General features: G+C 40.1%; 1 protein-coding gene across 1 annotated transcript; it reads left to right on the forward strand.

The window, feature by feature from the left end:
- Positions 1 to 11,003: 11,003 nt before the first annotated feature.
- Positions 11,004 to 26,174, forward strand: LOC136876919 (leucine-rich repeat-containing protein 15). Its single transcript, XM_067150674.2, has 2 exons — positions 11,004 to 11,099; positions 22,380 to 26,174. The coding sequence occupies exon 2, from the start codon at positions 22,393 to 22,395 to the stop codon at positions 24,796 to 24,798; it is 2,406 nt and encodes an 801-aa protein (XP_067006775.2). The 5' UTR covers positions 11,004 to 11,099; positions 22,380 to 22,392; the 3' UTR covers positions 24,799 to 26,174.
- The last annotated feature ends 227 nt before the right edge of the window (positions 26,175 to 26,401 follow it).

Below are 26,401 nucleotides of genomic sequence, written 5' to 3' on the forward strand. Positions count from 1 at the left end.
TTGATAGGCTAAAGCGAAAGGAAAGTGTTGTGACAAGAGGCAGGTTGGTGAATTGTTGTACGTGGAATTTATCTGATATCCTGTAATGTTCATCGTTGTGTATGAAACTATAATTATTTGTGGCCAAGATAGGGGTAAGTACATTGGAATCAGAGAAAGTAAATTTTATCTTAAATCAATAGTTCGCATTTATTCGTTTATCACCTTACAACCTCACTTTTCGTCCCGTTTACCATCATGCCATTGAATATACGTACCGATCTACAGCAAACAAGAGAAAACGCTCTCAGAATCCCTCTATTTATTTATCAAAATAGTAGTATTTTACCATTACAATAAAAGAGTGATGTCACGAAATGCAAAACTTCGGCATTACAAGACTGTTGTTCTTTCGGAAGCCTTGTATGCCTCAGAAACCACATCTCTCGGAGGCCACTCTAAAATTGATAAAATTGAAAAACAAGAACGAAAAATTCTGAGGAAAATATATGGCCCCGTTCATGTAAATGGTATATGGATCAAAAGGAAAACTGTAGAATTGTACAAAGCAATGGACAAGTTCACCGATACCGTACGCAGGAGACGATTGAGAATTCTATGGCCACATCTGTAGAATGGACGACACTAGATATGCAAAAAGATTGCTTGGTATAATTAATTCAAAGAAGGTCAAAATAAGCTGGTTTGAGGAAATAAAGCAGGACTTAAAAGAAATGACCTAGATGTCATCAGGGATCGCAAGGCGTTTGGGAATCTGGTTGCAAAGCACACGTTCACGGAAAAGGCTAAAAGAACCACAGGGAAACAATGGACGGAAGAACGCAAGAAACAGCATAGCGAGTTCATGAAGAGATTTTGGGAGGAGAAGAAGAAAGGAAAACCATCATCAAGCTAACAAGTTCCAACGCGCTCTGTAAACGGGCATAACGAAGAAAGAAGAAGAAGTATTTTACGATTTGTATTAATTGTACTCGGTGTCTTCGCTCATGTTACTTGGCAGTTAACATCCGAATTAGCTGGGGCTGTACTTCAATGAAGTGGACGACCGCTTCCTTCCCACTCCTAGCCCTTTCTTATCCCATCGTCGCCGTAGGACCTATCTGTGTCGGTGCGGGGTAAAGCAGATTGTAAATGAAAAAACATCCGAAATACCAAGGAATTAATTTCAATAGAACTCAGCCTTATAGCAGACACCTTCAGAAAGACCCATTCACACTGATCTCAAGGTTGTTTGGTAACCCTTGGGGTTCCCCGTCTCCTACTGTACCTTACAATCTTAGGGTCTAGGCCAGGCCCTCTCAGGGTGCATGCACTGTGCACGGTGCAAAAGACGACTTCGCTTGGTTGACCAGAGTTCAGACCCCCACTGCTCGATTTGGAGCAATAGCGCTCTCTCTCTTTCCCCACGCCTGTCTCGCTCGCTCCCCCTGTCTCCCTCTTCCTCACTTGCTCCGTAGCGCTCCAAATCCGAGCTGAGTTGAGCCGAGTTGAGCTGAGCTTAGCCGAGTAGCCCAGAGACGAAGCGTTGGTCCAAGCCGAGCCGAGCGGGACCGATGCAATGTGCACAGGAACTCTGCGCCGCTGTTTGCACGCGTGAGATTTTGGGCGTTTGAAAGGCCCTGCTATAGGCCTTATTTTCTCTGCTGCGGAATACTGATCACCGGTGTGGCTAAACATTAGTCATACCAAAACTAATTGAAACGCAGCTGAATCGCGTAATACATATCGTATCAACTCTTATTTGATCTACGCCCTCGTTCTGGCTACCTGTTCTTAGCCACATCCTACCACCACATCATCGTCGGAAAGTGCTCTCCTACGACAGTACAAGAAAATAATGGACGACATCAAAATGCCAGTCCATTGAAACATTGACAGTCTAGCCTACGCTCTAGACGTCCACTTCTTGGCACAGCGAGGAATCTAGCAAACAAAAATTTCAATCCGATTCTGGCTTGTTTGTAAGTATGGGTCCCCGGCGCGGGTAAACCAGAAGGTTCTAATCTGCGTCGAAAGACCTGGTCACCTGTCAGCAAGATTGGAAATCTCAGTGGCATATGTACCTATCTACAGCATTAGAAGGGAAAACTTTCATTTGAAAAATGTGCTCGTTGAGCTCCAAAGCGAACACTCTAACATATATTAGAAAAGTGTCCTCTTACAGCATATCAGAGCAACTTCAGAGGCTTTTTTACAGCTAACAATCAATCAATCAATCAATCAATCAATCAATCAATCAATCAATCAATCAATCAATCAATCAATCAATCATCGCTGAGCGGCATTTAGGGCAGTCGCCCAGGTGTCAGATACCTAGTCTTTTCTAAACGATTTCAAAGAACTTAGAAATTTATCAAACATCGAACCTGGTAAATTATTCCAATCCCTGACTCATCTTCCGAGATAAGTACATTTTCCCCAATATAACCTCTTGAATTCCAAAGTTATCTTCGTATTGTGATAATTCCTACTTTTTGAAAACGCCGCTCAACCTTATTCGTCTTCTAATACCATTAAACGCCATCTCTTCACTGGTTCCCGTCTCGGTGGGGGCGGTAGAATAACACCCACGGTATCCCCTGCCTGTCGTAAAAGGGGCCTCAGGGGCTCTGAAATTTGGTGTGTTGGTTGGCGACCATGGGGCCCTCAGCTGAGTCCTGGCATTGCTTCGACTTACTTGTGCCAGGCTCCTCACTTTCATCTATCCTATCAGACCTCCCTTGGTCAACTCTTGTTCTTTTCATATCCCGACGGTATTACGTATGGAGGCCTAGGGAGTCTATTTTTCTGCCCTTCGTGGCCCTTGTCTTCCTTTGGCCGATACCTTCATTTTTCGAAGTGTCGGATCCCTTCCATTTTTTCTTTCTGATTAGTGTTATATAGAGGATGGTTGCCTAATTGTACTTACTCTTAAAACAATAATCATCACCACTCTCCCCACTGGCAGCTCGTGTCTTTCTCCCAAGTCTTCCCAGTCCAAAGTTTTCAACATATCCGTAACAATGCTCTTTTGTAGGAAATCTCCCAAAACAAATCGCACTACTTTTGTTTGGATTTTTCCAGTTCTCTAATCAGGTAATCTTGGTGAGAGTCCCATATCCTCGAACTATAATTGTGTTCTTAGCAGAGGAAGTGAGGAAATGAGACTTCATTAAGAAGAAGGTCCAATTGTCAAGTTTTAAAGGATTTAAATCGAAATAAAAGTGAATGTTTTTACATTTATAAATATTTTTAATATAATTTGACGGAGCGAGTTGGCCGTGTGGTTAGGGACGCGCAGTTGTCAGCTTGAATCGGAGAGATTGCGGGTTCGAGCCCCACTGTCGGCAGCCCTGAAGATGGTTTTTCATGGTTTCACATTTTCACACCAGGCGAATGGTGGGGATGTATAATTAAGGCCACGGCCACTTCCTTCCCATTCGTAGGCCTTTCTTATCCCATCGTCGCCATTAGACCTATCTTTGTCGGTGCGAGGTAAAGCAAATGTAATTCGATTAGATCTGACGATGTCCTTCCGATAACGAAACATGTCATTCTATTTTAATTAAGGTTTTCCTTTTTCAGGTGGTTTATAGATTTTATTCAGGATAGTTTCGGCAGATTGACAAACCTGATATTATTACCAAAAAAAAAAGAAAACAAGAGACGTTTACGCCCTCTCCCTCACATTCTTAATACAACTCCTAAATACCCTCATAATCACAAGAAGAGATCTGTAATCTTTATTTACAGTTCCGGTAATGATTTCACCAATCTTTCCTTATATTAACACCTAGATACTTACAATACAGTACCATGAGGTACTTTTACCCGGTCAACACAGTAATTAAAAGTGAGAGGGAGGCGTGCGGCTGTGAGCTTGCATCCGGGAGATAGTAGGTTAGAATCCCACTATCGGCAGCCCTGAAAATTGTTTTCCGTGGTTTCCCACTTTCACACCATGCAAATGCTGGGGTTGTACCTTAATTAAGGCCACGGCCGCTTCCTTCCAACTTCTAAGCCTTTACTATCCCATCGTCGCCATAAGACCTATCTGTGTCGGTGCGACGTAAAGCCCCTAGCAAAAAAAAAAAAAAAAAAAAAAAAAATAGTGAGAGGACATATCCTCTTGGTGAATCTTACAAACTGACTTTTCATCGCATTTACCATCATACCACTGTCCATCTCAAAACATTGTCTAGATCCCCCTGCAGTCGCTCTGTAACTCTTACTCTATACAGATTAACATCATCCGCAAATGAACTTTTATAAACATGGTTTATTTGTACATTTATAAATATTGTAAGTAGTCTTTTCATAGCGTAATTGATTGTGATGCTTTTTCTTTTCTTTCTTTCTTTCTTTCTTTCTTCTTTTGCCATATGCTAAAAATGTTGGCGATTTTTATACAATATTCAGGCTGATTCCTAATGCGCGTGTTAAGTAAAACATGGTAGAGATTGTACCCCCAACCACAACAGCACCTCCACCCCCACTCCTATCCTAGGATCACACCCTGTGGATTAAGAACGACAGTTTTAAGGAAACAGATAAAGCCTGTTACAAGAGAATAACGTTGTGACTTGCTGACGAAGAACCCTTTTAAACAGATGTCAAACGTCCTAACGCGTTCGGCTAAAATTTTAGTAAGAGAAATTATAATAATTCCAGCTTGCATTCTGGAGGTATTGGGTTCGAAACCCACTGTCCGGAGCCATGAAAATACTTTTCCGTGCCTTTCTATCTTCAAACGAGGAAAATTCCTGGGCTGTACCATAATTAAATCCATGGCCGCTTCCTTCCCTCTTCTAGCCCTCTCCTATCCCATCAGCGTCATAAGACCTAGTGGGTACGGTGGCGCACATGTGGACTTAGTTTAGTTTTAGGGCCGGATGCTCTTCCTGACACCAACTTACAACTGTGTATATGGCCCCAAGAAAGCAGGTGCTGACAAGTATGAAAACTATCGTACCGTTAATTTAGTATCTCACACTTACTAAATTTTAACACATACTGTTTACAGAAGAAAGGAAAACAAGTTGAAGACGAGTTGGGAGATCAGTTTGGCTTCAGAAGAAATATTGGAACACGTGAAGCATGCCTAACTTTACATCTGATCTTAGAGGATCGATTTAAGGACAAGTCCACATATATGGCATGTGTAGATATAGAAAAGGCATTCGACAATGTTGACTGGAACATGATTTTTGAGATCCTGAAGATGAACGGCATCGGATAGGTTACCAACAAAGACGGATTATCTACAATCTGTACAAAATTCAGTCTGTAGTGATAAGAATCGAGGGCTATGAAAAAGAAGCAGAAATCCCAAAAGGAGTGAGACAAGGCTGCAATTTGACCCTCTCCTTTTCATTCTTTAAAAAGAACAGGCAGTAAAGAAAGTCAAAATACCAGTTCAAGGAGAGGAAATCCAAACTCTGAGATTTCTTGATGAAATAGTTATTTTATCAGAGTCTGCAGAAGATCTGGAGAAATTGCTGAAATGATATTCACACTGTCTTGGAGAAGTAGTACAAAATTAAAATAAATATAAAATGGAGTGCAATAGAACGAACGGTGGCCCGTGAGGTTAGCACTGCCCTCGTGCGTAAGGGTAAGACATCATTACATGAACAATAACTAGCACTGAAAGAAACAGAATAGAAGCTTTTGGAATGTGGTGTTACACAGAAATGCTGAAGGTGAGTTGGGTATCATATCACGAATGATGAGATGCTGAAAATAATTGGGGAGAAGAGAACAATTTTGCAAATGTTGACGGAAAAAAAGAGAGAGAATAATAGGACGTTCTCTTGAAACAGTTAAATTGTCGCTTAAGTGCGGCCAGTATACAGTATTCGGGAGATAGTAGGTTCGAACCCCACTGTGGGCAGCCCTGAAGACGGTTTTCCGTGGTTTCCAATTTTCACACCAGGCAAATGCTGGGACTGTACCTTAATTAAGGCCACGGCCGCTTCCTTCCCACTCCTAGCCCTTCCCTGTCCCATCGTCGCCATAAAACCTATCTGTGTCGGTGCAACGTAAAGCAAATAGCAAAAAAAAAAAAAAACAGTTACATTTCGCAAAATAAAATAATCTATAAGTGAATTGACTCCCTGAAATATCTTCACAATATATTTAAGCCCAATAGGTCCAGTAGTTTTGACGTGATTGAGCAAGGACCGGCAAGTGAACATCATTTCTGCACTTTGGCATCCATGGGCTCCATAGGAGGATATATCTGACCAATGGATTTCACATCCCAAGTGATGACTGTGTCTGCCGGCTTTGTGACATGCCCTCTTCTCGTTATCACTTAATGACCTGTTCCAACAGAACACAACCTCTGAGTGCATTTGCTAAAGACTGGTGAAAGAATTGTGAATGATGTACATGATGCGCTATACATCTATGGATATTACATTAAGGTGTAATACTTGTGTAGATTTCACATTATATTATGCACATTGTGCTTAATAAATATTAAAATTTCTATGCTATGAAACGATTTTGAAAATAATTTTGTAAATAATATCATTTCATGCCAATATTTTGAAGCAAAATGTAGTCAGTTATACGACACTTTCCTATGCGAACATTTATTCAAAATTTGACGATATTCTACCCGGCACTTTAGGCGTAATGTCATTCGGAAGGCAGACAAACAGCGTCATTTCAGTTTTATGTAGATTTACATTTTGGCCAAGGAATTCATATTTTGGGAAACGACCAACTGAAGAAAGTGAAATGAGATGAAAAATTAACGGCGTTCAGAATAACGTTTCGTAATACTTGAGAGAGCTCGGAGGAGAACTGTACGAAAAGCACACAGGAGAAGTGGAAGGATCACATTTAAGAGGCACGACTCTCTCCTCCCAATTCATGATGTATAGCTTGTGATAAAAGTGGTGTGCCCGCGCGGTTATCTGTGAGCAATGAGAGGCAATCTCCGGCACGGCCAAAAGGGCGGCAATTTGTTCCTCATTAGATCGTGGTAGCAGACGAGGTGGGACCTCCCATACTCAAGAGTTATGGAGCCCAAGCATGCTAGACGCATTGCTCGGAACGAATTGGGGATTCTCCTTTCTGATTTGTTCTTTAACACGACTGCTCTTTCCTTTCTTTTGTTTTAATAGTCTATAGCTTCAAGAGCTGTTAAAGTGGTCTTTATCTCCGTACATTATATCAATATTGTCTACCATAAATTAGGACGGCAAATATCTTTACGTTGAAAGTATTAAGAAGCAATGAACTTTAGGAAGATAGAAACAGCACGACATTTTTCATACTTACTACCTTATCCAAGTGGGCTTGTATCTTCGAAACCCTATCTGGGACGTTGTGCAGAACATGTTCATTGCGACACAGATTTTAACAATAATTATAAAACGGCAAAAATGTTAATTTTCAAAAGCATTGTGTGGCCACACTCCCTCCGTTTTTGATAAAGGCTACTCTTCCTGAAGTAATAGCACAAGAAAAAGAATTTCACTAATCTATTTGTTTTCCAGTCTGTGGGTTGAAGATCCTTTATCCATGAGAAATACGGAACGTCTTCTTGCAATGTTTACAAAACGACTTGTGGACAAAACTTCAACAGGAGATAAAGTACGGCATGGTCGTTCCCCACTTTGAAGTATATGCACATTCACGTTTAGCTTTCCCTTTTGCCTTTTCGGGTTTAAATGATGGCTTTGGTTTTTGTGACGAGTTAGAAGTACAGTCATAACTATCCGACGCCGAAACCATTTCAAAAATCGCAAAAACTTCAAGAAAAACATCAGTTATTACTACACATCTAAGTGTTGATGCACTTCGTCCTACAGAATGGCCACACTAACAGTAACTCGGAAGTCGGAAGGTACATCTGGAGCGCTTCTCCAAAGATGCTATAACCTGCTTCTTCACACTTTCAAAGATCATACTGTTGGCAATGCTTACGCTATGTTTTGTTGAAGCTGGATGGCAGGACATTTGCGTATTGCGAAAATTCGTACCGATGATAATAACATGAGAATTCGTTCAGACAGAAAACGAGACAATTGCGGGACATTTACAAATTGCGTTAAAATGCGGGACGGTTGATCACCCTAGACACTGGACTCTCCGCCTGGTGCCCAGAGGAAATGTTGACCAGGCAAACATGCCCTAGGACAGCGTGGGATGTTTTATTACATGGTCCATATACGGCCAGACCTACATGTTGGCAATTTCGCCACTCATGACGTAAAATGTAAATTATATACACATTATATATTTATTTAATGTATGTGGTTCGCTGTTTTGTCATAAGTAATAACATTAATACGAGACTGTTGCCATTTTGAACAACTGAATGTCCTCTCCACTTGCTTACATTATTGTCGTCATTTATGAGATATATAGAGAACCTTATGGATATGAGCATGTCACACGATGCAGACTTTCAGAACACTCATACCCTCTTGGCTGTCCAGTTGTTTCTCCGGCCGTGCTGAGTGGCTCAGACGGTTGAGGCGTTGACCTTCCAACCCCAAATTGGCAGGTTCGGTCTGGTGGTATTTGAATATTTCGTGGTATTATTATTGTTACCTTGGTTTGGTGGATCAACAGAGGTGAAAGAAGGTACCGGGGTGAATGGGTATAACTACTTTGTCAAGAAAGAATTTAAACTGAAATGGAAAGTTATATTTTCAAAAAGCAACAATTTCTCACTTAGTGAGATAACAATAACATAGTAATTTAAAAACAAGATTTAGAAAAACAAAATCCAAGATTTCGAATCTTTAACACACTTCGGCTACAAGCCCCTAGCCTTACAACTTTTGAGCTACTAGTTCAACTTTAACCAAGCAACAATTTGTTCAGAAGGGCAGAAAACCCCTGATACATGGAGCACTTGCTCCCAATTACAAAATCAGGCCTCCCAGATGCACTTTTACAACACAAGAAAAGAGCTGACACGCTCTCGGCTTTTCAAGCCTCTTCAAGGCAATAGTAGACTTTACAATTACTTGTCATTAAGGCACCACTTACAAAATGAAACGGGGGTATCTTGTACCCAACCTACTGGGCCTTAGCAGAAAAAGAACAGGTTAGGTAAATGGCCAGGAATACCAAAAGGAATGGAGGCATGCATTCTTAAAACCTAAAACGGCACTAGGCCGATGACACAGGGGCTATTCCGAAACTATGGAGGTGACCCGTATAAGAAGGAAATTTAAACATTATGGAAGAGAAAATTTCAGTTACCGAAACGTAGTCACCTCAAATCAAAATGAAGGGGAGCTCAAGAAGGTAAATCACTCTCTATCCCTGAATTACAGTTTCAAATTTAATTTTTTTACATAAACCGGCAGAAAATTACATATTTAGGAAATTAGGTTACATTGTAAAGGTTTCGGACCCTTCCCGCGGGTTAAACTGCTGAGCTAGCAAGAAATAAAGATGTTAAACGGCCATTACCTTACTGAAGACCTGCTGCCAGTTGAAAGAGCCGCTTCCCGCCTCCTGCTTTACATCCACACACTTAGATGTTGATCGAGTGGCCGAGAGACGAGAAAATCAACAGTTTATAAACCCTCGGGGAAAGTTCGAGACCTTTCATGAATAATTAAGCCACACCCTCTCTATTTTATTGGGTCGCTTAAAGTTACACATCAAATCGAAGAAGAAACCTGCGATTGGTTAGAAATTAATTACAGAAATTCTGGATTGGCTAAATTCAAAACTGGCGGAGAGAAAGATAAATATTGCCAACCCACAACTGAATGAACGAAATTTAGTAAAGAACAAACTTATGAATACAAAATTTCTTCAAATAAAGTTCCTTCACTTCACACCAGGGTGCATGATCATAGTTTTTTAGTAGAGACGTCTATGAGAGAGTGTCCACCCTTCTTGAGGAACAGAAAACTAAACAAGTTGAAATTCACACAGTACTGGCAACTTCATAATTACAAATTTTAGGTAGTGACATCTTCTGAGAAAATTTGTAAGTTGGTCCAGTTTTAAGTTCCGAGTTCTCCTGTAGAGGAGGTTTTATTGGCGCAAGATTTAAAACTGCGGCGTAGAGGTGTACCTCCCGGTACAATTATTATTATTATTATTATTATTATTATTATTATTATTATTATTATTATTATTATTATTATTATTATTATTATTATTATTATGTCCGGCTCCATGGTTACATGGTTAGCGTGCTGGCCTTTGTTCACAGGGGTCCCGGGTTCGATTCCCGGCAGGGTCGGGAATTTTAACCATCATTGGTTAATTTCTCTGGCACGGGGGCTGGGTGTATGTGTCGTCTTTATCATCATTTCATCCTCATCACAACGCACATGTCGCCTACGGGAGTCAAATCAAAAGACCTGCACCTGACGAGCCGAACATGTCCTCGGACACTCCCGGCACTAAAAGCTATACGCCATTTCATTTTATTATTATTATTATTATTATTATTATTATTATTATTATTATTATTATTATTATTATTATTATTATTATTATTTGCTGCTTTTTCACGCCATATGTAAAGCTCAATATTAAATGAAGAAAACTATAGCTTTACAAACAATATTGTTAACATTTGCCCATCCTTTATACTAAGGAGCTGTGAATACTCACAGAAATATCTGCGTACGCCCGGATTCGAACAGCCGAAACTGTGGGTTACTGTGGTGAAGGATAGTTTTGTGTGTGGTACATGTGTTGAAGGAGTAATAGGGTTGGCAGAAATACTCAATCCCGAAGCGAAGGGAACCATCTAAGATTAAGGTTTAAGATTTAAATTTATATTCCCTGAATAGGCCGGAAATGGAGCCGAGGACTGATGGTTAAGGTGCTGACCACTCAGCATAGGTTAAAGTTATATCATACTATTTATAAACGAATTCTGATCTATTTCTCAGTTGAGAGTGAGGTAAAAACGGAATGCGTTTTTCACAATCTGGCAACTGCACAGTGAGCTATGTTATCAGTTGTAATATTTACTCTTCTAAGGTCGATATCGCTGGACCTGTTATCATCGGCCTGATACTCCAGTTTGACACGTTAGAGCGGTACCTCTCAGAGTATTTTGAACGATAGTTACCTACACAGCTCTACACGTCCACAATTAGGAGCTCACGCCATAACGGGTATGTGTTTAGTGTGCATTTCCATTTGTTTAGTAAAACAAATCTACATTCAATACAGTCGAAAAATATCTAGTTCCTTTAGGAACATTTCCAGAGGAAGTAGCAGTGAGGAATTGAATGGAGTGTAAGATGCTTATAGTGGAATATCTTTCAATGTAGACTACAGTATACATGTTCTACTGAGGCGTTTTCCTCAAATACTGTTATTCCCCTCGGTATATAGTCTGTAAGTCTCTATGAGCAAACGGACCACCTGAACAATCTCAGTGATAATAATAATAATAATAATAATAATAATAATAATAATAATAATAATAATAATAATAATAATACCAAAAATATATTGTGCAACAGCCCTGAAGGAGCTTGACCTACCAAGCGACCAATGCCCAACCCAAAGGCCTGCAGATTACGAGGTGTCGTGTCTTCGACACGACGAATCCTCTCGGCCATTTTTCTGGCTTTCTAACCCGGGAAGGATATCTCACCGTCAGACAGCTCCTCAATTGTAATCACGTAGATAGAGTAGACCTTGAACCAGCCCTCAGATCCAGGCAAAAATTCCCTGACTTATTCTGGAATCGAACCCGGGTAATCCGAGTAATATGCAGGCACGCTTCCCCTACACTATGAAGTTGATAATAATAATAATAATAATAATAATAATAATAATAATAATAATAATAATAATAATAATAATAATAATAATCTACCACTTTTCCCACTAGCAGGCAGGTAGTCGTGCGTGTGAACTGTGTTGCAAATGAGGATTTGACCTTATTTTACGGCAGAACCCCTGCCTGACACCAATCCCTATGGAGAGGGATGTAATCATTATTATGTGTTTCTGTGATTGTTATTAGTATAGAGGAGCGAATGTTTGTTATGAGGGGTATGCTGGAACAAACAGGAACACACAGTCCTTGAGGCAGAAGATTTAACTACACGCGGCTAAAATCTTCGACTAGGCAGAGAATTAAACCCAGAGCACTCTGAACCGATGGTCTTAACGCTGACGATTCAGCCAAGGAGCCGGGTAATAATAATAATAATAATAATAATAATAATAATAATAATAATAATAATAATAATAATAATAATAATAATAATAATAATAATAATAATAATAATAATAATAATAATAATTTCGTATGGCTATTTCTAGCCGGGTGCAGCCCTTGTAAGGCAGACCCTCCGATGAGGGTGATAATAATAATAATAATAATAATAATAATAATAATAATAATAATTCTACCCAACGTGTTACTGCTGACAGTCTTATCTGGCGCCAGGTCATCAGAATTTTATCCCACATGAGTTTCTTAACGGGTCGGATATCAAAGACTTTAGTTACGAGTGCCAAATATAAAGAACCTCAAATGTCACTGACTTCAACTGGGATCGAACCACCGATCTTGTAAATAGATGAGCAACGACTATTAGATCGTTTCACTAATAACGACCGTAATATCCATTTCTTCATACTCCCACATCAATATAACCCCAATTATTCACATTCTAATAATCGTACCCTAGATCTCTCTTCCTTATAACGCCTAAGTTCACTACTTTCCAAATGTCCCTTCCCTCCCCCATACTTAATACCTGATTCAAGGGCTCAGTTAGTATAGCGCTCACCTGCTGTCCTCCGAATTATGTGACTGAATCCTAACGGAGTCGGTTGACTTTTAATATTGCTTATATGTTATTCCCTTATACATCTTCCGGCACCTTATTCAGGGCAATATTTCTGCCCTCTACTTCTCAAGAAATCGATACAACGTGAAAAATTACATATTATTCCTTTGCTGGCGGGACCTAGTGTTTACAGTGCACTATGTCTTCTGGTATGGGCTAGAGCAATTTTGTTACTTTCATTGATCTGTCTCAGCTTTATCCTTGGCTTTGACAAAATGAAAGTGACTGAGGTATGAGTGATGCTAGTAATGCCATTCCTTCTGCAGCCAGTCCCTGCTATGTATGGTGTGAAAATATTGCCCATAGGGTCAGTTGGTGCATGCATTTCAGTAGGCTTGGCAGACTGATGTGTAATAGCAACATCTGGCTCGGTGAGGAAAGCAACGGGAAACTACCTCACTCCTCATTTCCCTAATACGCCTCTTCCGTGATGCCTAGGCTATCCATGACAGCTGATGGCGGAACTGTTGAGGATCCAACCAGCCTTCGGGCTGAGGACTAAATATACATACATATTCCATTTAACTGTATTTCTGACGATTTTTATTTTGTTCCATTATAGCTGTTATATTTCTTTTAACTGCTTTTGTAACAATTAGATTCTCGTTTTTTATTTTATTCTTAATTGTTTTTGATGCCGAATATCGAGTTGTGAAGTTCGATTGTTTAACAGAATTTTCATGTCTAATTATTTCAGGACTCCGCTGGTGACTAAGTTTCTTATTACTCGTATTTCTATTTGTAGTATAGATGTTTTCACAAGCAATTTCTATGTCAGTGATTGCACGCTTTATGTTTTTGTTTCATTTTACGAAATCAAATTTGCACATATGAAAAAACAACAAACACTTTTTACGCATCCATTGAAACCTAAGCAACGTTTTGCACCCCACTCAATGGACATCCCATGCTAATTTTTACACGATTACATTAAAGAAAGATTCATTCAAAAACAAAAGATTGCTGGCAACAAAATCAGTAACCTAGTCTAAGCAATAAACAAACTAAACCATAAAACAATAACCACGACAAACTCAATAGTTTTCACCCAGTGATTAGCTGCCACCCCCGGAGGCCCGGGTTCGATTCCCGGCTCTGCCACGAAATTTGAAAAAAGTGGTATGAGGGCTGGAACCGGGTCCACTCAGCCTCGGGAGGTCAACTGAGTATAGGTGGGTTCGATTCCCACCTCAGCCATCCTGGAAGTGGTTTTCCGTGGTTTCCCCCTTCTCCTCCAGGCGAATGCCGGGATGGTACCTAACTTAAGGCCACGGCCGCTTCCTTCCCTCTTCCTTGCCTATCCCTTCCAATCTTCCCATCCCTCCACAAGGCCCCTGTTCAGCATAGCAGATGAGGCCGTCTGGGCGAGGTTCTGGTCATACTCGCCAGTTGTATCCCCCGACCAAGAGTATGAAGCTCCAGGACACTGCCCTTGAGGCGGTAGAGGTGGGATCCCTCGCTAATCCCGATGGAAAAACCGAACCTGGAGGGTAAACAGATGATGATGATGATGATGATGATGATGATGATGATGATGAATAAATGGGCCAAACACAAACTTTTCAAATAAGAAAATAAATCTGCTTGAAGGAGATTTCAAGTTCAACTGCAATGAACGTCACATCGAAAATAACACACCTTCTAGTGCCTACTTACTCGGTCAGTGAGGAAAGCGGTGAGAATCTGATTTGCCCCTCATTTTCCTAGTACGCCTCTTCAGCGAACAGCCGATAGTGGAGCTCTACAGCTCTGCCTTCGTTATGTACAGGCCGTACTGTAGCTCCGATGACGTCACGCAAAGAGGCGAACTGTTTCCTCCGTCCGATCCGTGCAATGCAAGCACATGATACGTCTGTACCTTGAAATTATATAATATTCAAAAATGTTGGGTTAATATAACAGGTGAGATCATTAACGAATGTAATCGCATCATAAGTCGTAAGTCAGGTCTATGTAATTTTATGAGAAGTAGGTTCGAAGTGTGACTTACGCGGTCAAAGCTTGAGGGTTTTACTCGTCAGAGTTCCCAACAAATAATTATTATGCATTAATACAAATATGGAGAAAACAAACGTATAATAATAATAATAATAATAATAATAATAATAATAATAATAATAATAATAATAATAATAATAATAATAATAATAATGTCCGCCTCTGCGGTGTAGTGGTTAGCGTGATTAGCTGCCACCCCCGGAGGTCCGGGTTCGATTCCCGGCTCTGCCACGAAAAATTTGAAAAGTGGTACGAGAGCTGGAACGGGGTCCACTCAGCCTCGGGAGGTCAACTGAGTAGATGTGGGTTCGATTCCCACCTCAGCCATCCTGGAAGTGGTTTTCCGTGGTTTCCCACTTCTCCTCCAGGCGAATGCCGGGATGGTAACTAACTTAAGGCCACGGCCGCTTCCTTCCCTCTTCCTTGCCTATCCCTTCCAATCTTCCCATCTCTCCACAAGGCCCCTATTCAGCATAGCAGGTGAGGCCGCCTGGGCGAGGTACTGGTCATACTCCCCAGTTGTATCCCCCGACCAAGAGTCCGAAGCTCCAGGACACTGCCCCTGAGGCGGTAGAGATGGGATCCCTCGCTAAGTCCGAGGGAAATCCGAACCTGGAGGGTAAATAGATGAATAATAATAATAATAATAATAATAATAATAATAATAATAATAATAATAATAATAATAATAATAATAGACTTTACCTCCATACCTCTAGATGGCCACTTCTGGTGCTATCCTTCAGACCCTTTCTTCCACACAAATATTTGTAACATTTTTTTTTTTTTTTGTTTAGGAAGAGCCCATGTTCTCCCAAATATTAATTCACTGACCAATAACATCTGTTAGTTACTTCCCACATTCACGGACATTGCCGAGGAATAATTCCCTAATATTACCTAAGTATTGATTACTTAATTACTAACAAGGGGGCATTCCCTACTGGTCACCACCGATTTCGCAAAAATTTTTTGAACATGCAGGGCTTGTCTAGAAATGAAAGTACCCGAAGTGGGAACTCCAGATGGCCAGAAAATAAAAAGAAAAAGAAAAATGTTGACGCGGCTCTCGCACGGTATAATCCCCGTACGTTAGTGGGCAAGCAGAGCAGTAGTTGGTGTAGCGGTAAGTGCTAGGACTATTGATTCGGTGGTCGTGGGTTCGACTCCCCGTGTGGAGACTTTTTTCTCAAGTTTTAAATTATTCATTTTCCAATTAAGCAAAGCGGTGAATAATTTATTTGATTTATTTATTTATATGCAAATGGCACATAGTACGTCAATTTTAATGAGCGCATAATTGTAGAAGTTGTACAAAGTCTTTTCGTACGCGCTTTAATTACAATCATCATCATCATCATCATCATCATCATCAGTCGCCTCTGTGGTGTAGTGGTTAGCGTGATTAGCTGCCACCCCCGGAGGTCCGGGTCCGATTCCCGGCTCTGCCACGAAATTTGAAAAGTGGTACGAGGGCTGGAACGGGGTCCACTCAGCCTCGTAAGGTCAACTGAGTAGAGGTGGGTTCGATTCCCACCTCAGCCATCCTGGAAGTGGTTTTCCTTGGTTTCCCACTTCTCCTCCAGGCGAATGCCGGGATGGTACCTAACTTAAGGCCACGGCCGCTTCCTTCCCTCCTCCTTGCCTATCCCTTCCAATCTTCCCATCCCTCCACAAGGCCCCTGTTCAGCTTAGCAGGTGAGGCCGCCTGGGCGAGGTACTGGTCATTCTCCCCAGTTGTATCCCCCGACGAAGAGTCTGAAGCTCCAGGACACTGCCCTTGAGGCGGTAGAGGTGGGATCCCTCGCTGAGTCCGAGGGAAAAGCCGAACCTGGAGAGTAAACAGATGATGATGATGATCATCATGATCAAGTTTTAAATTATTCATTTTCCAATTAAGCAAAGCGGTGAAAAATTTATTTGATTTATTTATTTATATGCAAATAGCACATAGTACGTCAATTTTAATGAGCGCATAATTGTAGAACTTGTACAAAGTCTTTTCGTACGCGCTTTAATTACAATCATCATCATCATCATCAGTCGCCTCTGTGGTGTAGTGGTTAGGGTGATTAGCTGCCACCCCCGGAGGTCCGGGTCCGATTCCCGGCTCTGCCACGAAATTTGAAAAGTGGTATGAGGGCTGGAACGGGGTCCACTCAGCCTCGTGAGGTCAACTGAGTAGAGGTGGGTTCGATTCCCACCTCAGCCATCCTGGAAGTGGTTTTCCGTGGTTTCCCACTTCTCCTCCAGGCGAATGCCGGGATGGTACCTAACTTAAGGCCACGGCCGCTTCCTTCCCTCCTCCTTGCATATCCCTTCCAATTTTCCCATCCCTCCACAAGGTCCCTGTTCAGCTTAGCAGGTGAGGCCGCCTGGGCGAGGTACTGGTCATTCTCCCCGGTTGTATCCCCCGACCAAGAGTCTGAAGCTCCAGGACACTGCCCTTGAGGCGGTAGAGGTGGGATCCCTCGCTGAGTCAGAGGGAAAAGCCGAACCTGGAGGGTAAACAGATGATGATGATGATGATGATGATCAAGTTTTAAATTATTCATTTTCCAATTAAGCAAAGCGGTGAATAATTTATTTGATTTATTTATTTAAGTGCAAATAGCACATAGTACGTCAATTTTAATGAGCGCATAATTGTAGAAGTTGTACAAAGTCTTTTCGTACGCGCTTTAATTACAATCATCATCATCATCATCAGTCGCCTCTGTGGTGTAGTGGTTAGCGTGATTAGCTGCCACCCCCGGAGGTCCGGGTCCGATTCCCGGCTCTGCCACGAAATTTGAAAAGTGGTACGAGGGCTGGAACGGGGTCCACTCAGCCTCGTGAGGTCAACTGAGTAGAGGTGGGTTCGATTCCCATCTCAGCCATCCTGGAAGTGGTTTTCCGTGGTTTCCCACTTCTCCTCCAGGCGAATGCCGGGATGGTACCTAACTTAAGGCCACGGCCGCTTCCTTCCCTCCTCCTTGCCTATCCCTTCCAATCTTCCCATCCCTCCACAAGGTCCCTGTTCAGCTTAGCAGGTGAGGCCGCCTGGGCGAGGTACTGGTCATTCTCCCCAGTTGTATCCCCCGACGAAGAGTCTGAAGCTCCAGGACACTGCCCTTGAGGCGGTAGAGGTGGGATCCCTCTCTGAGTCCGAGGGAAAAGCCGAACCTGGAGGGTAAACAGATGATGATGATGATGATGATGATCAAGTTTTAAATTATTCATTTTCCAATTAAGCAAAGCGGTGAATAATTTATTTGATTTATTTATTTATATGCAAATAGCACATAGTACGTCAATTTTAATAAGCGCATAATTGTAGAAGTTGTACAAAGTCTTTTCGTACGCGCTTTAATTACAATCATCATCATCATCTGTTTACCCTCCAGGTGAAGTTTTATAAATGGTATTTAGTTTTGCCTTTACTATTTGTAGGTTCAGTTGGTTACTGTCCATTTTTGTACTTGTTCTGCATCAACAATACCACGTCTGCTAAATCTGTATAACAAGAAAATGAAAAGCAGAAGTCATCATCAGCTTGGAAAAATGAATGAAGTATACTCCTTTATTCTTCGTAACAGATACATTTTCGGTTGGGATTGTCTTTTTTTTCATAAAGGTATCATACGAAGAAAATGAAAATATTAGCGTATTACTAGTATAGTTGTATTTTCGCCGTGGTACGCACACGTTCTTAGCATTGTGGCAACTTCAAACTTTCTCACACTTTGTTTAAATTCACAACACATTATATTTCCACAAAACGTGTTATACGATAGCAATTAAATGAATAAATTCCACCAAAAATATTACGTCCCTTGAATTTATATTCCTCATCACCTGAAGATACCATACCTAACATAAACTATGAGGTTTGATTATCTTAGTAACAGCTTTTTACGTAAATCGTGATGTGGTAAATTTAAAGAACAAATATGCAATATACTTAAATATAAAGTTCTGTCTTTCAACAGACATAATTATCCAAATAATTCTCCCAAACCTTATGAATTACATTCACAAGTACAATTTGTAAAATTCGCTTTGTTCGCCTCAATTGAACAGCTGATGGGCTTGGCGCGCTTTCTACAGTACGGCCTGTATATTACGAAGGCAGTGTGTACAGGATCCAATCTTTGTGCTGTGGAATGGACATGCAATGGACACATATAAATTTATATGGACAGGACCAGAGAGGGGAAGAACATGACTTCCACATTGTTCACAGCAAGAGGTGGGAGTAGAGTTTTAAAGTGCACTTATAATTTTTGTGAGCTTTACAAATATTGACGTGACATGACGTCTCACTCCACAGCATGTAGGCATACGGAAGTGTTGCAAAGTTAGGGCTGGGAAGAGTTAGGAGTAAGGAGACGAACTGCTCGACTAATTGGGAGGTTCCGAGCTTTCAGTGGGGAAATGGAAATGGCGTATGGCTTTTAGTGCCGGGAGTATCCGAGGACATGTTCGGCTCTCCAGGTGCAGGTCTTTCGATTTGACTCCCTTAGGCAACCTGCGCGTCGTGATGAGGATGAAATGATGATGAAGACGACACATACACCCAGTCCCCGTGCCAGAGAAATTAACCAATGATGGTTAAAATTCCCGACCCTGTCTGGAATCGAACCCGGGACCCCTGTGACCAAAGGCCAGCACGCTAACCATTTAGCCATGGAGCCTGACTTCAGTGGAGAAATGGCGTGGAATGATATTACAGTAATAGACGAATAAGTCTGAGTGGAACTTTTAAACGTGGGAGAGATCATAATATGAAGATAGCGTGGAAAATCAAGAGGACTAGTTGGGGCAAAAGAGGAGTTGGGGAATGGAACAATAAATCAAGAGAAATATCTTCGATAAATTTCGAAGTTCTTTGAAATAATTCTAGAAAAGGATAGGTAAACAACTGATAGGGAATCTGCCACCTGGGTGACATTGCTAAATGCAGGGATTGATTGATTGATTGATTGATTGATTGATTGATTGATTGATTGATTGATTGATTGATTGATTGATTGATTGATTGATTGATTGATTGATTGATTGATTGATTGATTGATTGATTGATTGATTGATTGATTGATTGATTGATTGATTGATTGATTGATTGATGTTGGCGTTGTGAAATCAGCCAATTTATCTCAGGCTGTTTCTGGTAATCAACAAGAGATGCAATCAATATTTTGATATCACAAAGTATAATCTAAGTCTGAATAATTGCAAAAAATTAAATCTCATGAACAATCAGATCATGAGAATAACTGCATTTAGTAATTATTTAATAATTATAAATAAACGCGTAAATTAATTAATTATTTTTACTTAAAATTACTCAATGATAAATTTAGCGTGATGATGCAATCTCACTTGGCGGAGGTCTCGTACTTTCAGTGCTCGATTACGCGCGCTCAATAAGCTTCGAAGCGCCGTATTGAATCAACGCGTCGACCAAGTTAAAATATTCTGGTCCTATTTTGTTCCCAAATAGGCATTCTAACAGATGCCAATACTATGATAGCGAACAGAAGTATAATTTATAAATAAGGGCCTGTGACCACTGGAAATTTGCAACAAAATTTCCTTTCGCGGTTTCTGTATACATAACAATTTAACACTCGACAATTAAATTGCACACTGTGAAGAGAACACGGCAAAACGAACTCAGGGGGAAAATAATCACGAAAATAACTCCATCCGATCAGAGGTTATGTGACAATAACTTTGCTATTTATTTATTTATTTATTTATTTATTTATTTATTTATTTATTTATTTATTTATTTATTTATTTATTTATTTTTGCCTTACTCGTAGCGATGAAGTTAGGACTCATGGTCCTCTCTTACACTTGTGTACATCTGAGAAAAATTTTAATAATCGTTTCTTAAAAACTAGAAGTAACATGACACAAAATAACATAACATAAGCACAATAAATGTTCTCAGTCTTATCTTAGAAACTACCATTACACTCTAGAAGTAACTAAACATAAACACAATAAATATTATCTTAAAAACTATGGTTACAAACTAGAAGTGACATGACACAAAATAACATAAGCACAGTAAACGTACATTCATACACACATTCACTCCACAAGATTCACTCAACACACATCGAGGATATGCACACGGCAAGAGGATTTAAAGGATTTTTTAATTGCAGTAAGAGTTGCATATTCTAGCTCCATTCGCAACAAAGGAATGGCTATATGCTGCTGACCTTCTGAGAGGGATAGCAAAGGTGCCACCGGAGCGTGTGTTATGCTGGTGGAAAAAAAAAAAAAAAAAAAAAAGCAAATTCAGTTGTGAAGATAAGTAGTATTGGATATTCTAGTTTAATATTCGAACGATTAATACTGCTACGTGGAGGTTTCTATTTTGTTCACATTTTAAAAGGCGAATTTGTCGATAATGAGGGGTAACATGAACATCATAGCGTAAGGAGAAGATAAATCTAATATAAGAGTTCATAGCACGTTGTAATCGGTTTAGTTGTTCCCTCTTGATATGCCTTTGAATATTAATCCCACGACGACGTTGCGTCATTATCGCACTGAACGCCGCAAGTACGGGCCACTTAAGCATGACAGTATGCAACGCACAAAGAGTATGCATATATGTATTTCTCATCACCGCCCCATACTGAATCGTGTGGGCAACTTTTTCGTCGCTGGTAGACGCTGTCACACTCAAAAATCTACCCTTGCCAAAACACCTGCGGCATTGTAGACGACACAGCCTACCCCAATTTCCTCTTTTCACTCAGAAACGCTTATGTATGGGAAATGAATAATAAATTAAATTGTCCACCTTCTTCGCTGAATAGTCAGCTATGAGGCCCGTTCGTTTCAGATGATTCTGGATTCGATTCCCGGTTGGGCCGAGGATTTTAATCATACCTGGTTAATTTCTTTGACTCGAGGACTGTGTTGTTTTGTTTCTCCCCAGCACACGCTCCTTCATATTCACACAACACACCTCATTAACAACAACCACCGAAACACACAACAGTGAATACTTCACGTAGGGTTGGCGTCAGGAAGGGCATCCGGCCGTAAAGGAGGCCAAATTCACATGTATGACACAGTTTACACCCGCGACCCTAACAGGATGTGGGAAATCTGGTAGAAGAAGAATGATTGATAAATTAAAGGATTTGAAAATTCACAATATTACAATAACTAATTTTAACAAAATATAGGATGCGAGATTAAAGAATATGAACTGAACTTTATAGATAATCATACATCAATGAAGTGTCGGAAGTGTTGGCCTGAGAAGATGTTCAAATAAACGTGTAAATTAATGAATTATTTTTACTTACATTAATCTAGGCCTACCTTAAAATTAAATCGACAATTTGCCTGTGTTTCAGTACATAGACACTCATGAACAAAACTAGTAGACACAGTCTATTGTTTTTCTGATGATAAATGAGATTCTAGTGGGATGTTATTGTATTTTGAGTACTGATTTAGTGAGAATTAACACTCGCTTGTTGGCAACATGGGGTACATTTTAATCCCTTTAGAAAAATCATTTTCTACAGCTAATCGAAGTTATTAGTTATTTTAACTCTGTTACAGATGCAGTCACGAAATGGCATCAGTCTTCCTATGGCTAGCAGTGTGCTATCTTCAGTATGCTGGGGTCTACACACAGCCTAAGTCATGCCACTACAACACTCCCCGGGATGTGGTCTGCACCGGTGGATACAATGATCTACCTCCTCTGGATGCCTCCATTCGCTCCCTGAATGCATACAGCAACAACATCCGCATACTGAGGAATAACGCATTCGCTTCCTTGATACTACTAGAAAAATTATCAATGGAGCAAAATAGGATAAATATTTTGGAGCCCAAAGTGTTTCAATCGATGCCACTCCTCAGATTTTTGTCGTTGAGGCACAATCACTTGGCAAGATTACATGCTGACATTTTTAGATTTAGTAGGTCTTTGGACAAGTTAGATCTCAGCTACAATCCATTAATTTTATCAAACACGACGTCATTCATCTCAACTCCGACAATCCGCTGGCTTAATTTAAACAACTGTAACATTACGTTCCTCCCGGAAGTAATATTCACTAAACTTTTAAACTTGCATATTTTACAAATAGACAGTAATGGTGTGGAGAAAGTTGACAAACGTACTTTTGAACCATTGTCAAAGTTAATAGAGTTGTCCTTGAAAAATAACCAACTGAAAACGATAGAATTTATTATTCCTGTTGCACTGATTTCACTCCATTTGGAGAACAACTATATTCATATCTTAACGCCAGAGTCATTCAAACCGCCTAATCAACTTCAGTATTTATTTCTCAGTGAAAACCGCCTTCATCTTATAGAAGACAACACATTTAGTTCATTAGAGAAGCTTAGACTTTTAAATCTCAACCAGAATCTCCTAATGAGTCTTGGAAGCAGTACTTTTAGCAAGCTCAGAAGTCTAAGATATTTAGACTTATCGAACAACTTACTACATTCGATTCCTCCTGATCTCTTCGAATACACAGACACTCTAATCCGTTTAGAGTTACATGGCAACAGATTTACAGAACTGGACAAGAATATGTTTCTCGACCTAAACTACCTACAACATTTGAACTTATCCAACAATAAACTTTACATTTTGAACAGTAGGCAATTTTACCTTTTGGTCAATCTTCAAGAATTAGATTTGTCAAATAATCAGATTGAAAAAATTCCATTAGACTTATTCAGGCAATTGAATAATTTAACTTTCCTCTCAGTATCATATAATCACATCAAAAGTATAGAAAACTCTCTATTTGATATATCTGAACAGCTTGTGCATTTAGATTTATCAAGTAATAGCTTACAAGATCTGCCTCCAAGTACATTCTCCAGGCTGAAATTATTGAAAGTGTTGAACCTAAGTAGAAACAGAGTCAAACATATACCAGACCCGATCTTCCGCTCATTAATGGGTTTGGAGAAGCTAAATATATCGGGAAATCGATTCCAGGACGTTCATTTGCAAAATTTGAATGAATTAAAAAATTTGCGGGAACTCTATCTGGATGACCTGAAGATAACAGAGGATAGCCTGGAGAAAATTATACCTATGATAAGTAATATTTCGTTACTGACACTTAGTAGAAATAATATAAGAAATATTAAGAAGGGAATGTTCATTAATTTGACTCTCCTGGAAGCGTTAGACTTATCTAATAACAAACTGGTATTGTTCGATTTCAATTCTATTTCTCAGTCTGAATATTTGCAAAGATTAAATCTCATGAACAATCAGATCATGAGAATAACTGGTGAGGCTCATTTCTTGGATCTCACTGAAATTAATTTAAGGGGGAATAAGTTAAAAATTATCCCATATCAAGTGATGCTCATTTCAGTTAACTTGAAATATTTGGATCTGTCATACAATAACATAAATGCAATTGATACGGGTGTTTTGAAATTGATCAATGGTACCACGTTCTTAAATATGTCCCATAACCCTTTAGTGTGTGACTGTAATCTGAAGGATGTGTGGGTGTGGAGCTCTGAGAGATCAGTTAATATTGATGTAACGTGTGAAACAGCGGGCAGTAATACACAATGGAAAGTACTGCAGAGTCTGACGTGTCATCATTTGAACAGTGCTTTGTTGTTATGGAACACGCTCTGGTGTATGGCTACAGTGTTACTGCTAATTGTGATTTGGGCTTGCTCGTACAAGTACTGTGGGCTTCATAGGACGACAAACCTTGATATGGATGTAGAAGAATTAATTCAAGATGAAAATGAAAATAATTCTCAGAGAGAACAGAAAAAGTTGCTGATTAACCAACATCTGAGCAGTTCTGGAAGACTGAGACCTCTCTACTACGGTGATGACTATGAACTCGAGGAACAAACCTCTTCAGAGCAGCGAATTAATGTGATTCAGGGGAATTCTTCAGGAAGAGTATTGTATGTCTTTAAGTGGCGTAGTTCTCAACACAGGTGGGAAAAGGAAGAAGAATCCATTACGTGATTTCATTCAGACAAGTCTGCTTTCCCACCTGGCCCACACAATCGTGACCGTCGGAATTTTTAAAACCTGGTGCACTAACGAGTAGCTTTGGCCTCTTCAACCCGCACTGGAATAATCGTTCGGGTCCCGCAGACTGTGTTTCCATTATTTTTGATTCTGCAGTTGACCAGCAGGTACCAGGTCTAGAATGTCTCGATGAAAAAGAACTAAAACTTGTTATGCAAAATGTAATATCTACCTATGCATTTCCGATTAAAACAACAAGGGTTTTCACACATGTGTATTGTTGAGAAATGACCTGCAAGAAATATACGAAATAACGATTAGGCGTGTCCAAACGTTCACGAGTCGGCCCCGTGGTGTAAGGGTAGCGTACCTACCTCTTACTCAGAGACCCCGGGTTCGATTCCCGGCCAGGTCGGATATTTTTACCTGGATGCGAGGGCTGGTTCGAGGTCCACTCAGCCTACGTAATTAGAATTGAGGAACTATCTGACTGCGAGATAGCGGCCCCGGTCTAGAAAGCCAAGAATAACGGCTGAGAGCATTCGTCGTGCTGACCACACGACACCTCGTAATCTGCAGGCCTTCAGGATGAACAGCGGTCACTTGGTAGGCCAAGGCCCTTCAGGGATCTAGTGCCATGGGGTTAGTTCAACTTTCAGGACACATTTCTCACACGTAATAGAAGAAAATACGTGGTATGGACATGAGTTCGGGAACGCTCTTTTCCATTTTAGAACTAATTTTCTACAACTCTACATAGCACGAACACTCAGGACCAGAAGGTACCAGCATACCACATGAAATGTTGGAAGTGCCCTCCGTCAGTATATATACATGATGACCACACTTTCAGAGTTGTTGAAGTTTGTCGATTCCTACGAACAATCAACTTCTACAGCAGAAAGGATAGTTTTTGTCTTGGAAGACAGAAACAACTATCTGGGGTCCACAATGACTTCTTTGCTCTTGAACTACTGTATCCAGCAGTCTTGAAGGTCCGTTGCGAGTCCAACTGTTGTATTCTCATACAATAATGGTATTCGCCGTTCAATTGAATCTCGGATATACTGACGGTGGTCCATATAACATAGATTCATCTTCTGCGCATGAGAAATGTGTCCTGAAAGTTTGTTCTACTTTATTTTTACACTCTGTATATTAAATGAAACATCTAAGTGAAACTTTGTAATGTAAATTGGTAGAATTATGTTAACATTGGCAACAGAATAATTTATTGCCATTATCTGGTAGTCCCTCCCCAAAGAATCATTTGTAAGCTATTTAAAGGATTGAATATTTATTTTTTGTAAAATAATGAGGTAACTTTCTCAATAAATACGTAATGGACTGATACCTTTCAAGAAAAGATAACGAAGTAATGGTTGTTTTTATTATTTATTTTCTCTTTTCGATACTTTTTACCCATCCCAAAATTATATTTTTAAAGAAAAATTCAACAAAATTGTTTTGAGATGGGAAACAGAAACTGAACAGTAAATGAATTTTAATGTTCGGATTTTTTATTTGACTGTATTGAAATTGCACAGTTTATTTACGTTACTATTCATTTCATTACACGGGGCTTACACCTTTTCTG

The sequence above is a fragment of the Anabrus simplex genome, chromosome 7 (assembly GCF_040414725.1).
Source record: "Anabrus simplex isolate iqAnaSimp1 chromosome 7, ASM4041472v1, whole genome shotgun sequence".
NCBI lineage: Eukaryota > Metazoa > Arthropoda > Insecta > Orthoptera > Tettigoniidae > Anabrus > Anabrus simplex.